The sequence below is a fragment of the Eschrichtius robustus genome, chromosome 7, assembly GCF_028021215.1.
Source record: "Eschrichtius robustus isolate mEscRob2 chromosome 7, mEscRob2.pri, whole genome shotgun sequence".
In the NCBI taxonomy this organism is placed as follows: domain Eukaryota; kingdom Metazoa; phylum Chordata; class Mammalia; order Artiodactyla; family Eschrichtiidae; genus Eschrichtius; species Eschrichtius robustus.
This window is the reverse complement of record NC_090830.1, coordinates 134,433,846-134,449,185: the sequence shown is the minus strand read 5'-3', so window position 1 is coordinate 134,449,185 and position 15,340 is coordinate 134,433,846. Positions and strand designations below refer to the sequence as shown.

Sequence of the window (15,340 nt, the reverse complement as noted above, 5' to 3'; positions counted from 1 at the left end):
GGAGCTTAGAAGCAGCATCATGCAGAAAACCACACCAGGGCCTCCAGCCCACAGGAAAAGTGGAAAGGGAATCAAAAGACTCCCAGGTTCGAAGAGCACAACTGACCACACCCTGCTGACCCCACCCATCTTAAGATTTTACCACAGACTCTTCCAGAAAAGGGGAAGCCAGGAGTAGAAGCGGGGGAGGCAGGCTCCAAACAGATCCTGGTGTGTGTTTTACAACAAAAGTTTCAGCATCTTCTTCGATTAAGTTCTGAGAGAAGGGAGCCTGGCCACAGATTCCACCGGGAGTGGGTCCAACAGCGCTGCCTGGGGGAGAAGCCCTGTTTACCGGCAGTGAGGAGGGGGCTCGATGGGGGGAAAGAAGAAGGGGGCACAGCCAACATCACCAACCAGGACAGAACAGCCCAGGGCAACGGGGACGAAAGACGAGACGGGACTTGTCTTTTACGGCTCATGCGTTAATTCTGTAAGTATCACACAGGCAACTGCTGCGATTCAGGCCGTGCTGTAGGTGCTGGGAGCAGAGACGGGACAATAGTCACCTCGTCACAGCAGCTGCATTCGGGGGACGGAGGCAAAATGATACGGAGACAAATGCAATCATCTGTAGTGAGTGCCAAGAAGAAAGAAAGGAGTGGAGTAGGGGAGCTTTCAGTAGGTGTTAGAGAGTAAGGAGGTCATGTGTGCCTGGGGACAGAGGGGCAAGGAGTGGCCAGGACACGTGCTCCAGACAGGGGAGAAAGTGACAGCCCTGAAGACGGTGACGGTGCCCACACGGCCAGCTGCAGCCAACCCCCGCCAACACACACCCCGTGTCCCTCCGATCAGTGTGGAAGCCCAAATCGAGGGCCATCACTTCTCCACGAGGCAGCACCCGCCCCCCATCCCCCGCTCCCAGGCCCTATCTGGACAGCTCGCTGTGTTAAACAGGGAGGGGCTCTAGGCACAGAGTCCAAGTGCCCTAGACTGTCCACCGCTGGCTTCTGTCCAAGTCCTCTGTGCGGACCAGGGCAGCAGGTGCTGCTTTATTCTGGCCATTTGGCCACTAAGACTGAAGGGACCTTTGCTCTGTGTCAGCTAGAGTCGGCCAGACTATTAACCTTCGGACACTGCCCTCTCCAGCCAGCTGTCTGCTTCAGATTCACCCCGGTGACTTGGTGTGTTCCTCCCTAAAGGAGAAAAGTCCCCCAGTGGAAAGCACTGGACAGAGCCACGTTATTGCTACCTGATAGCAGGGCACAGCATTCCCTGGTACCCAGACATCACCTGACAAGCAGGTGCACTGCAGCTTGGGGTTACAGACCGGGAGGGAGGGGCAGGGCTCGAGGTCACCTCACTGCAGGCATCTCCCAGCGGGCGCTCACGGCCACTCACACTCCCTCCACGAAGAAACCTGCTCCTGGCGGCAGCTTCTCAGTCGTGGGGGAGTGCAGATAGGAATCAACTGACAGATGAAGTCGAGTCATTTTGTTAACAAGAACTCAGATTAGATTACGCTGTGATTACAGCGGTGGTTCTGCGGTGTGATAAATTGGTTAATAATAGGATTCCCAGTGTAGGAGCTTAATGGGAATTCAATAATTACAGGTACCCAGAATTGTACTGTTAGCCCAGCAAATGCTAGCACCCACCCTCTGATCTAATAACACAAAACCTATCTGGGCCTATTGAGATGGTTATGATCTGGAGAACATGCTTTCAATACTAACCAAGCACCTTGACAAAATTACTCTTTTGTACCTAAAATACCATACTGGATGCTATACCGTCTTACAGACTCAGTGGCAAGGTTCTTGTTTTCCTTGTTAAGTGTCCAAGTTGAAGAATTCTTGAATAGGTATTTCTTAATCATTGTTAGCTCTTGTCCCCATTATACAATCAGTGATCAACAGATGATAAGGAAAAAATAATATCTGAATTGCATCTTATAGTTTAGGAAACTCTTTCTTTCAGGAGAGAGGGAGCGGGGAGGATCCTTACCATTTTTCAGTAAGATACCAGTAATACAGTAATTATTATACCCCTTCAAGTGAAGGAAACCGAACCTTAAAGAGGTTAAGGGATTTATCTGAGCTCCCACTCCCCCACTCCCCCCTCCACAGCATCAGATGAAAAAGCCAGGATGGAAATCCCTGTTCTTCCTACTGGAGCGATAACCGAGGCTGGTGTTTCACAAAGGCAGCACGTCCTGAGATTTGCACTTTTCACAACTGTCCCCAAGAGGAACCATGAATACATTATCCCCTGTTCTAGATTAGCAAGTCATGAGTTCACGGGAGTTTATCCTATTTCCTATAAACTGCAGCATAACTCAAAGAGGCCCTTTGAAATGAGGGGGGAAAAATCATTTTTGTTTTGGGAACAGGGGGAGAACTAGCCATAAACTTCTCTGACAATATTTTTAGTTTTTTCACTAATACAGTCGTTGATGATAAGAAAAATGGAACAGTGGATTTAAAGCATAAAACGGTCCATTAGATGGGTCTTGAACTTGTTTTTAAAACTCCAGATAATACAGCTTTGCTGTTTTTGTCTTTTCAAAATGTCAAAATGTGGCTAGGATTAATGGTTCTCTAAATCAATAGGATATCCTGTTTGTAAATGGTTTACAGTTCCGCTGGATATAAAATGTACTGAGCTCATGTATTATCGTCACTGCTGAGCCTTTAGTGAAATCTACTGACATTTCGACTGGCATCCAGAGCAGAAATGGAAGGAGCACAGAGTGCACATCTCCGGAGGCCTGGCGTGATGCAGCACCCAGGTTCAAATTCTAGGGGTACAGGCAAGGGAACCAGAAGGGAGGCGAGGCCCACTGCCCCTGGGCTGATCACAGAAGAGTGACACTGGAGCAGGGGGATCCTACCCAAAGTTAGGGGGTCAACAATGGTCCTTTCCAAAGCCATGGACGGATGGGAGGACTCTAGGCCAACTGCAGCATTCTCAGGAGAAATTTCATAAGACACAAGATATACTTAAGAAAACCAGCTTTAACCCTGTCGTTCTAACACAAACCCTATCACTAATGGCAAATGTCCTTCCCCATGGCTACCTGTTTGCACATTATGGCTTCAGCCATGTAATTACAGTTTTGTTATTTTCACCGAACACTATCTATCTTTTTGCCTGGAAAACTATCTTTGCGAACAACTAACTGAGTGATATTCAATGGTGTTGATTTCATAAAACACACTCTTTTCCCCAATGTTGGATATTTGGGCTCTTACCAGTTTTTTAGGCAGATGAGATTTTGCAAAGGAGACCAGAAGCCAAGGTCACTTCACTTTACAACTGTTTCAGGTGAGATAAATGGTTTTCTCTGACCTTGTGAAAAGTTGCACAGAGCTTCCAAATACCTGGTGTACATGCACTAAGATGACCCCTGAACACTCATATCTTCGGTTACCTCTCTGTCCCATGAAGCACATGTGTGCAGTCTATGGACAAGGGTTACTCACATGTCACAATTCTCATTTCTACAAACACAGTCTATGCTTTCACACCAACTGTGTACATTAATAAAACTTCAAAAGTTGGCAATGAATGCAAATGAGTTATTTTTCAAAGAAAATGAAACTTTTTGAGATAGTTCACAGTGACCGAGCACTAAAACATATTATAGCCAATTGCTTAATACTGAACCGTCAAATGGCATTATAAACATCATACGAATGATCATTACCCTGCTGGGATGGCACCAAATTCTGCTGTCTCTAAGGGAGCTCTTTACATAGGAAAGACCAAGCACTAAATTCTTCCCTCTCTTTTCTTTCCAGTGTGGAGCTAGATTTTAAGCAGCAAGAAGACAAACTCCAGCCAGTTCTGAGGAAACTCCATCCTTTCGAGGAAACTCAGGTCGCACACTCGCCTTACTCTCAGGAGACTTACTCAACTCCCAAGCAAAAACCCAAAACTGAATCTAAAAAGCACGGACGATGGAAACTCTGGTTCCTTTAAAACTCATGGTGTTTGGAGTCTAAAGGCCGTCTTTAAAACCCACTGGAGTTCAAAGTAAATCCTTTTCCAAAACGAATAGGACGGAGTGAACGGTGGCTGACTCGGACGCCACCAGTTCTCACCCTGCTTACCAAAAAGGCCTTTGTAACAGATCAACTCACAGAAGCGAAGTAGTACATGTCACACCTTGCCAGCTGTTCCTTGCAGTTCGTGGATGTGGGATGTAAAACCGGAAACGAAACTTAACATAGTCAAAGATGATAGGTAAAAATTCTATGCCCGCGCCCCAGATCAGCAAGGATTACATTATCAACCTGCAGAACGGCAGGCTGTCACTCTGTAACACAGCTAAAACTCATAATTATTTTCAAGCCTTTATTTTTTTTTTTAATACTGAGAAGAAAAAGTAGCCCTTACGTTTGCAAAGGACTTCATTTTTATGTTTAATTTTGCAAATAAGCGGGGGGTGAGTGCAATTTTCAGCACATCAAATTCCGGAGAAAGCACAATTTTTTTCAAGTGGTCGGAGACCATGAATAATCTCTAAAATGTGACTATATGTATATTTGCCTCATGTGCTGTAGCGCTAAGCCAAGTGACATCTCAGCGTCACAATGAAACCTCAAATTCAGCGTTTGCTTCAACTCCAGACCGGCGACAGGCTTACTGCTCATCCTCCAAATGCCCAGCAGCCAGGAGTCCCCCAAAGTCAGGACATGCCTTTAATCACTGCAAGTTGACAGGGTCAGAGCTATCGGACACTAAGCTTTCATAGATCTCATTTTTCATCTTTCGGTACCCAAAGGCCAAATGATAAATCCTGGCAAGAATTTGAAAACACACGTGGAGATACACAGCGGATAATACAGTCACCAATAAATCACAGGCGTTCTCTGCCACCGGAAAATGTTTCTGTGGATCAATCTTTGAGACACTGTTCATCATGAAAGCTCAGCCAGACGTTTTATACAATTCGTTATGCTTTGTAACAACTGTAGAAGATCTGACCATCTCAAAGAGAAACCGCGTGCTTAGTTTAGCTGCTACCAACAAACCAACTAACGTCACCTACATTTAACCTATTAGTGAGTTGTACTAAATGACATACCTAGGGGAAAGCTGTGAATCAAATGTTTTTAGGTCTTTTTTAAATAAATCGTGACACTTCGCGTTCTCTTTTGATTACACATTGCAATATAAATCTTAGTTCCTTTATTTTTTCACTCATTCCTTTGCACCTTTGCAAGTATCTTTTTATAGAAATCAAAAGCCCCTAGTCTATTAAGGACTCTTGTCTATCAAGTTTTGGCTTTTCACAGTAGCAAGTAGGGATCTTCTTTTGACTTTTTTTGGTTCAACTTTAATTTTGAGTCGTTGGTGAATGTACAAGGAAACCAAGTCTTCTGGTCTCTGTCCAACCGTTTCTTATCTAATCTCGTGCTCACACGCACACCTCATTGACCAGACGCCAATAAGGTGATCGGCCTTAGTGAAAGGATCTACCTGCCTTTCTCAGATTGGAGCTATTTCTTGCCACGCATTTTCCTCCTGACTCAATAGCAAATCTATTTTCGTTCTGAGTGTTTTGATTCTAGAAAGACCTTAGTGGACTTGGAAAAAAAAAGTGACAGGAGTATCTCATGTAAGCATTCTTTGGGGGTTACTCAAACTATATCACAGATGTGTGCTTTAATTTAAAAAAAAAACACGCATCTTTTGTGGACATGATACATGAGGATACAAATCCTTGAATATCAGTTAACAGAATTGAGAAATACTTTTGTGCAAGAGGAAGGCTAAGTTGATCCTGTACCATGAAGGAAGTGCAATTGTTTCATGTAGAGATAAAATTTAAAAAAATGTGTTTCATGTATTTTCTACTGTTTTTAACTGAAGTTATAAAACATGTTTGCAACAAGCTATCTCTCCTTGTGTTTTCAGAATCCCGACTATCTCAGTGAATTGAAATAAGGGTGTTAGCAGCTCTCTGATTAGTACCGTAATTCCGTCTAAACAAGAGGACATCTAGTAAACAAAGTTAACGTCACTGTTTGAAAGCAGTCTAGACAAAAAAAAAAAGTTAATATTTTCAGAATCAAAAAGGAAACTGAAGATAAACAAATTCCTATTTAAAAATGAAACTGTCTTCAGAATAGAAAAAAAAATATTTTCAAACCCATTTCATAGTTTAACTGCAATGTGTCCTAACAGATGATGACTCTTCTCTTAGAAAGATTTAAGTAAAATCTTTGATACAAAACCAAGGTAAAAAGTACCGTGTTCCCTCACATGTAGATGTACACATGGCATTACGTATAGAGATTAAATTATTATACTTGTCACTAAGTTCTTTATTAATTTTTAAATAAAAAAAATCAAAGGTCATGTTTTGTGTGTCTATTAATCTTATTTCGTGGTTTCAATGATTTGGGAAAAAAGAAGTAATCTGAGGAAATAATAATAAAGGAAAGATGTTCGGGCTGAAGAGAACTCCATCGGGTCTTTGGGAGAGGAGAAGGGGCGTGGGCACTGCCTACTGGCCTGGCCTGGCTTGGGAGGGGGCAGGGCTGAAATCCAGCTCAGACTCAGTTGACCAGACCACGCACCCTGGCATCGGCTTCAGCTGCCAGGAGAACAGGATGGCTTTTAAGGGCAAAGGGCACCGTACACAGCAGCATCTGGCTGAGGTCTAACTTTTAAAGAACCTCCGGGGGACAACTGAACACATTGGTGTTTCCAGGGCAAATCCTGTCATGCCCCTCTGGAGACAGGTTCTCTCTAGATCATCCATCAAGCCGGTCCACAGCCCCAGGGGGTCGGCCACCTCCTTCCTTTCTTCTTCCCTCCCCGGGGTGGGGGACCAGTGCCCCAGTGGGACTGAGCACCCTGCCTCTCCCACGGAGACCAGCCCAAACCAACCACCTCTCCCAAGGGAGAGGGCCCCCTGGAAACTTAGGAGAGGAGAGGTCACCACCCCCTTTCCTGGGCTCTGCAATAGCAGAGTCCACTTGCAAGGTGCGGGAGCAAGGATGGGGCTGAGATGGAAGGCTCCCACTGCCTCACAGGTTCCTCTGGGGAAAGAAGTGGGTGAGTGCAGCTCAAGTATAGGATAGAGAGGAAGACCCAATGCCCGGAGCACTGGGGGAAAGAACTCCAAGTCACGTTCTACAATTATCTGTGAGCTGAATACTGGTGCAGCCTCAGAGGTCCTCTCTTATCGATAACTAGATCCAACAAAGGGCATTCTGCCACATAGGTGCCCACCACTCATTCTGAAAGTGTGCGACTAGCCTCCAAGGAGAGGTCCCAGGCCTCTGCATCTGGTCCTTCGATCTCAGACTCTCCCCTAAAGCAGAGTAAAATTGGGGAGAAAATCAAGGTGTGGGGAAACCTTGCTATCTTGGAAAGGGCATATGAAGTTGGCAGAAGTTTCCCGCATCCTGTGAGGCTGCCGAGGTGTCCGCTGCCATGGAGACCTGAGGTGTGGCAGAAATGGCATCATCATTCATGGACCCACGCCAGGCCGAATGCAATCTCAAGCAGCAACAACGAGCACACCTTGCAAAGCCATTCTCCTTGGGGTACCATCATAGGCAAGGCAGATACACAATCCTCAATTCCAACTCAGAAGACACACCATTAAATTCAAGTGCTTGCTTTGTGCTTCTTATTGAAGACAGCAAGGACAAAATACAAGAAACGGGCCATGAACTCCTCCATTCCACCCTGTCTGTGAGGGCACAACACGTTTACAAAGCCCACCACAGCTGGAATGATTCTTTGGGAGCATTTTTATCAGCGAATAAAATTTGACGTGACTAGTAAGGAAGACAGTGTCACTGGTGCAGTGTCACCTAAAGATAATAGCAGCTGCCTCGACATTGATATATCTCCTTTTATCTAGAAAAGCTCTACCACTGGCACATCTGGCATGGGATAAGTGTGCAACCAACTTACTTACCGGAAGAGAAGAACTATATGATTCAGAAATAATCTTCTGTTTTGTGAACTAGGGATAACTCATCGTGCTATAATGCGCAGCATACATTCTGGCAGATGAGAAGGTCATATGCAAGCAGCATAATGCCTTTTAAGGAGCTCAATAATTAATTTAAGATACGGTTTAGGATGAATATGCAAGAATTGCACAGCATATTTTACCCAGGTAATGATATGGTTTTCATTTCCTCTGCAGTAAATCCACAGTCAGTGACCAACCTTGAAAAAATACTACGGCCACAGAAACATGTGAAAGGCAGGAAAAATTGCTATACCAATACCATATGGAAATGAATTTATAAAGTCATCAGAACTCACACGTGTACCTGTGATAGGGTGATTTTCTGGAAGTCAGATGTTTTCTAAGTAGGTTTATTAACAAACATACAAGTTAGAGACACTTTTTGCAACACTCATAGAGAAAAACCAGATACTGTCCACTTGAAACTTTTATAATGCATTGCTTTCTTTTGCAAGGCAAGATTAAGAATAGTATTTTGTTAAAAGCACATTCATACGTAAAGTCCATTAGAATAAATATCGCAAAACGAATGTTCGTGCATGGGGAAATAACACCTTTGTGTAAATATTTGGTGATGAGTCTTGGTAAAAGGGAGACCAAGTCTATTACAGTATCTTTTAAATGAAGAAGTATGTCAGGTCATTATAAATCACGCAGGCTCAAAGACATCAGTGAATTTTCACTAGCAGCATCTCTTCCCCACCAATGGTGCCGCTGTCACGATGAAACACACCGCACCCATCTACGTCCCCTACAGCTGGTGTTCGGAGTAGAAACAAAAGAACTTCCATCACTTGAGTCCAGGGAATCAGGAGGTCTGGTGGTCACAAGAACAAGTGGAGAATGCAGGAAGAGTGTTTCCCTTTCCTAAGCCTACTTCTGCGGATTTTCCAAGGGAACTTTTCTTTTGAAGAGGGCCACATTTTCATTTTTGTGAATTAGTAATTTTCAGTCTTCTGGTGTGTATCCAGGCCATAGAAAAATCTTTAAAAATCCTTCTCACTCAATTACATTTTTAAAGGACCCATTAACAGAATGTAAATCTGATTATTTGAAAGCGGCAGCAGAGGCTAATATCACAAGAGAAGGAAGGGTCACGTGTACTACTCATCCTGTCTGCTCTCAACCCAGCTCTGTTTACAGCACTTACTCCAGCAAAGACACAGGCATGTGTGTGTTGGCGGTTGGGGTGGGGGGGGGTGTCAAGGGAGGGGGTAACCATGTCACCTGCCCACCAGACAAGAGCACCTAAGCCACCATGGCCCCCTGCTCAGAGCCGTACACAATGACCAAGAAGGTGCCCAACGCTGATGGCCTAGACATCTTTTCAAAGAGGAAGAGAAAAATAAAATCTGAAATCAGACAATGTAAAGCTCAGCACCTCACTCAATTATGCTATAGCATTAGACGATCCTGGGATAAAGATAAAATGGCATCTTAATTCTGTGGCAAGGTTACTGCAAGGCTTCTGTGTTAGGGCCTGCTGTCGGCATCCACACAATCTACAATCCTACACTTGCCAAATGGAGTTTTATTTGTTAAAAAAAACTATAATACTTAGGATCATGACATATTTTTATCCTCTGCCTGAGATGCATTCCAATAACCCATTTCAAATATAAAGTTGAAAGGTATAAAATGAACTAAAACAAATGATATATAACCAACTGCATGGTGTTTATAAGGTACCACAGATACAGTTAAAAGAAGACGCTTATACAGTACATCACAGCTTAGCCAATGGCGTGTGAAGCTCCCCACTTCTCAATTCCATATATAAACAGATGGGGAAACTATCAGGCCACAACTGATCCCCAGTGAATAACTTGTTTTGATGGAAAGAGAGGTCACGCTTCTATTACTGTTGACAATATCATGAAATAAACCATTAAGTGAAGCACAGCTATTCAAAACCTTTTTAATCACTTAAATTGTTAACGTCCATTTTCAACGATTATTTAGAATTTGTGAGCTGATTCACAGTTATACCATTTCCATTCCACTGATGCAAAAAAGAGGAGCAAACACATAAGGTTTGGAATCTCTGTGGTATAATGGAATGTTATAGCTATGCCCAAACAGGCCTATAAACCATTTTCTGCTCTTCTTCCACTCTAAAAGGGCCACCAATTAAGTTTTTTGGCCACCTTGTCAGGGATATTCTTTTCCCCAGATCTTCCCCTCATCTAAATTCACGGAGCTACAACAGTGACGTTAAGAAGCTAATGCATACATCTGCCTGGGAGCCCATGTGGAGAGCAAGGCTGAGCTCACCAAGCAGGGCAACGTTTCAGTCTCACTGCTCGGTGGACGCCACAGAGGGGACTCGTGGTTCCTTGGAAAGAGTCTCTGAACATCTCCAATTTGAAATGGACAATGTCCTTCCTGAAAACATCTTAATGCTGTCATCACTCATTAAATACCTACAGTATATTCAGTTGTTTGTTTTGTTTTGTTTGAGATTCCTTCCCTGACGGCCTAGTTCATTTTAGGAAGGAATTTCTGGGCTCCTTGTATACACATTAGAGATGCTGGCATTGGGAGGAGTTAGCTTAGGACCTCAATCCTATTCCTGCTTCTGGAGACTTCTGCTGGAGAAGGACAGGGCGGTGGGGGGAGGCGCCTGGATGTAGGCAGCTTGCTCTAGTACCCCCCAGCCCCCGACGGTGCCCTGGACCCCGCCACCTATGCAGTAGGAGCAGGGCTACAGCTAGGTAAGACTGAGCCTGGGTCCACACTTCATGCCCCCTTGGTAAAGGTGCAAGGGCTCTTCCCAGGCACCCCTAAGGGTTCCTTAGGACACATGGCTTCCTCCAAGCCCTTCAGGAAAGGGGCAACCGATCCGTGGTCTGGCCCGTCTTCCTCCAGGACATCCTGACATTTGGTCCACGAAAACGACTGAAGGTGGCAAAGGGCAAAAGGTGCTTATTTCCCTGGGCGGCTGCCTCACTAACTACGATGCAGAACCAGGAGGAATTCTGAGTCCTCCTCTGGACCTCCTGGACCACCACTGAGATCAGCATCATGAGCCTCAGTCTTACAGAAGACACCAAGGAAAGCCAGCACTGGCGCCAAACCCAGGCTCCCCACAAGCACCGCCACGCGAGCTGTGGGTCTGGGACCGTTTCCCATCTCTCTGCAAGGCATTTCTGCGGGGACCTATGCACGATGAAGGGGAGGGCTAAGTGAGGATCCTCCATTCATTATACAGGGCCCAGCACGTCCACAAGTGCTCGGTGAGGAGAAGCTATTACTTTCGCCACTATTATCACCATGTCTGAGATATGAGAAATTTCCCAAAGGCATCCGGGACCATGTGGTCTGAGAGAAGTCACCATGCTCCATTCTCGATCCTCTGATTGAGCTGCGAGCACGTCTTACAATCTTGCCCCAGGCTAAGGTCCCATCCAAACTGTTATGGGCTTCCTCCCTGCCCTCCTCTCCCCAGTTCAACTGCTGGCCAGTGTGGGCTTATAACCCAAGTGAACACACCCCTAACCAGAGACAGAACCATCTCGTCAGTTCACTGGCCTCCACATCGGCCATCTCCTCCATCTGCCCATCGTGAGTGCCCAGCACGTTCACTGTGACTCCATGACAGCCAGAATGTCACCTCAGCCCCTCTGCTCCAGCCTGTTCCAACGGGGGTCTTAGCAGAATGACACCAAACTGGGTTCAACTTTAAGCCACATTCATTCTTTCTACTTAAAGCCCTCTTGAGTTCCACAACGAGAGAGTGTTCCAGGGGCACCCAGGGCACAACCCCAAGAAGACAGGAACACTGGACCCCGGGGGTGCCCCTGGAGTCACCCCAATTCTTCCTCCACAGGGCTCAGTCTCTATCCACGTATACAAAAGCATTTCCAGATTACAGAAAAGAATCGTTATGATGAAGAGCATGAAGAGGCAAGTGAGGGTTACAGAATAATGGAAAAGTCCACTGCAAGCAACGCCAATTTACAAGGAAATATTTTATTCCCTAATTTATGCATGCTATAATCCAAACCTAAAAGACATATACCTTAAAAAGGAAAATCTGCACATAACATGTGCTAAAACTCTGAGACATAAACTAGACAATTTTACTGGATGGAAACATACAAAGGCAGCAGTTACTCTCCTGTGATTCACCCAAAACCACAGACCGCATCCTTTACCGTGATGCAGCCGCAGAAACCAACACAAGCCCAGCGCTCCGGTCGTGCTTTGTTGTCTGATGGAGATAGACGGGTCACTGTACTCGATCCATTCCCAGGCTACGCAGACAGAACTAAAATCACCCAAGGACCATTCCCAGGCTATGCAGACAGACCTAAAATCGCCCAAGAAGACCAATGTGCCTAGTCTGATTGCCAGTGAAGAGTCCAACTGGATTTTCTGTTCTGTGATTAGGAAAGCTATTTTTTTGAAATGCGATCCACCAAACTTAGTTAAACGGTAACATGTACTAGAAATGAAAGAAATTAAATGGGACCTACAAATGCATCTTCTGCCCACGAAACCAAATTTAAGAATAATGATGGTGAGGAGGAGAGTGGCAAACTCTGGAAACAATCACCATAATATGAAAATGGAAAGACTGTCTAAATTATTGTTAAAACTCTGAGAAAAAGAACAGATACCATTCCTTGTCTCGACAATCTGAACAAGACAGACATCTACAATACTTTAGAGTAGACATAAAATAGCGAAGTCGGAGTGCCTCAATTCCTTTTTAAGGTCCTTCATAAAATTTTATTAATGGCATCTTAAATGTAAATACGTAGAAAGAAACTGCCATAAGAATGAGTACTCAGAAGGACATATACATCCTTTGCTAGAAGCAAGCAATGAGAAAACTAGAACCAAATGTTGGTTGGTTACTCTTCAACTTCGACACTTACTTATAGAATCGTGGAAATGAGTACCTTTAACCTACTAGACTGTAAATCAATGCATCCCAACTGCTCGCTATATCGTAGTACAACACGGTTAGTTTCAAAAGGCAGGTGGAAAAGAACCACATGGATTTTCGGGCTTGAGAGTGAATGACTTTCCCGGGAAAGATGCTCTCAGCCACAATGAAACCCACAAGCGCGTGTCACCGAGCACTTACGATGAGTTCGGAATCCCGCCCCATGGAAATGACGGTTCGGTTCACTGTCCGGAGAAGCTTCTCCATGATAATCTGGACATGCCTCTGAGTTGGTCCCTGCAGGAGGACACACCAGTGTAAATAAACCACCACCTAAGACAGTCATAAACATGCCAGTCCCGCGGCTGTCACTGAATCCATTTATCCTGTAAAGAGTAAATCAATTACAACCCTTAACGAGAGGAAGAATGGCCCTTGTCAGAGGCAAAAGCCTTCACAAAGAAAACTCAAGGCATTTTATTAATTATAGTCCATTAATGATAATGTGTTATATAATCAGAGTAATTTAATTGAAGCAAACCTTAAAAATAAAAGCAAATCTGTTTAAACAATATAATGTTTATGATCCCTGATTAGCTCACCAATGAGTTTTCTAAAGACACTTGGCCATTTGTAAATGGAAGGCTGACAGATAACAAACATAGATGGCTCTGCATGTCAGATCCCAATAATGTGGGAACAGTCACATAGAATCGAATGTTTAAATATCATTTAAAAAAAAATATATATATATCATTTTAGCACACTACTTAAAATTCAGAGTGCCAGAGAACCTTCTATCAGTAAGAATTTGCTCCTTTATTTTGTGTGTGATGGGACTGCCGATTCTTCTTCATGAACTTTGAACGTGTTTAAATGGGCTTTCTGGATGCTTCCGCACAGGCCAGGCAGGCACTACCTCCTCTGTGAGGCTTGGCCACACACAACCTCTTTACTCCCAACCTTTCATCTGATAAGAAAAGGAAAAGGCCTGGCATGGGAGCCCTGGAGGCTGGCCTTTGGGTTAAGGCTTCCAACACCTTTCAAAGGCAAAGCCCGGGAAAAGCGGATGTAGCCACCATCCCAATGAATTATTTTACCTTATCTCTTCCTTCAAGGGCAACACCCAGGCTCTGACAGAATGAGCAGGTGCAGCAAGGAAGTGGGCAGGACAGGCGCGCGTGCACGTGTGTGTGTGTGTGTGTGTGTGTGTGGACTGGGGAGGTGGCAGGAGGTCACGCGGGGGAGAGCTAAGAGAAAGTCCTGCCGACTTAAAATCCTGGCCCATCTGGCCACAGCTAGAGGCAGAGACAGACACGGCCCTGTACACCTGTCCAGACACACCTGGAGAACCAATGACTTTACATGTGTGTGCACACGTGTGCCCAAATGAATGTAGTGGGTACAATGGGGTCAGGGAAGCATAGGGTCAGATGTTTCCATATGTGCTTGCACCAGCTTTTGATTAAGACAGAAGGTCAGTGGAATAAGCATACAATTGAGAAATGCAAAAGGAAATACCATTTTTTAAAAAAAACAGCCAAGAAAGCACAGAAAAAAACCGCCTGTGGGGGGAGGAACCCGGGAAAAGGGGCAGAGAACTGCTCTTCTCAAAACTCTCTGATGCACTTAAAACAACCAACAACAACTATGTGCATGTATAAAATAATAATATTATCTATTTATTAAATATAAAATAAGAATTGAAAGAAGGTAGGCAATTAGCCTCCCTTTGTTTATTTCCAATTTTTAATACCAAAGCCTTTGACCTTAAATATCAAATCTAAGTCTTGGGAGTCACCTGGCTGAGAAGTCACAGGAAACAAACATAAAACAGTATCTTCAGTGCTGAAAAGCACACGTGGTAATATAATCATCATGCTTTACACATAAATAAAAAATAATTTGAGGATGCAACTCTAGAGAGAGAAAAAGAAAGGGTAACCCTTAAAATTCAGGCCATACTTTTTTAACTGAATCAAACGTGACTTGGTCCTGGGAGGCCAGGGCCCCTGGGGATTGCAGGCCCACACTTGGCTGCAGGGTCCACAGAGGCAGCCCCGCCATCACTCACCACGTCCTTCCTGTACAGAACCTCCAGGATGTTGCTGAGCAGCTGGCAGCAGGCCTCCAGATCTTCCTGTCTCTCCAGATGGTACTTGAGCTGATCCGTCATCATGGGAAGCAGGATCTCTCTGCAGTCTGCAGGGGACACCGGGTTGCCAGTCAGCAGGAGACCCACCAAGATGCAACTCTGTTTGCTAGAAGCTTGTTTTCCTAGCTTGTGACACTGCGTGTTACATTTACATACTCTGCAATGTGAAACTGACATCTGGAGGGGGTCAGACTACTTGACTGGGAGGAAATCACTTGTTTTCTTATAAAATAATTCACTCACGTGTGCACGCATATGTGTGTGTGTCACCATGTAAATACACAACGATAATTCACAAACAAACATA

General features: G+C 44.6%; 2 protein-coding genes across 3 annotated transcripts in view; one reads left to right on the top strand and one right to left on the bottom strand.

Annotated features, from left to right (window-relative positions):
- INSYN2A (inhibitory synaptic factor 2A) overlaps window positions 1-4,296 on the top strand; it is a 58,360-nt gene extending 54,064 nt beyond the window's left edge. Inside the window, exon 4 of the mRNA XM_068549082.1 lies at window positions 3,783-4,296. Within this exon, the coding sequence (XP_068405183.1) occupies window positions 3,783-3,963 (181 nt within the window). The 3' untranslated portion in view covers window positions 3,964-4,296. The remainder of the gene's footprint in view (window positions 1-3,782) is intronic.
- DOCK1 (dedicator of cytokinesis 1) overlaps window positions 1-15,340 on the bottom strand; it is a 525,198-nt gene that overhangs the window by 310,608 nt on the left and 199,250 nt on the right. For both annotated transcript variants that reach the window (XM_068548757.1, XM_068548758.1), the window contains exons 26-27: window positions 14,953-15,080; window positions 13,080-13,175 (exon numbers count right to left, since the gene is read on the bottom strand). In XM_068548757.1, the coding sequence (XP_068404858.1) occupies window positions 13,080-13,175; window positions 14,953-15,080 (224 nt within the window). The remainder of the gene's footprint in view (window positions 1-13,079; window positions 13,176-14,952; window positions 15,081-15,340) is intronic.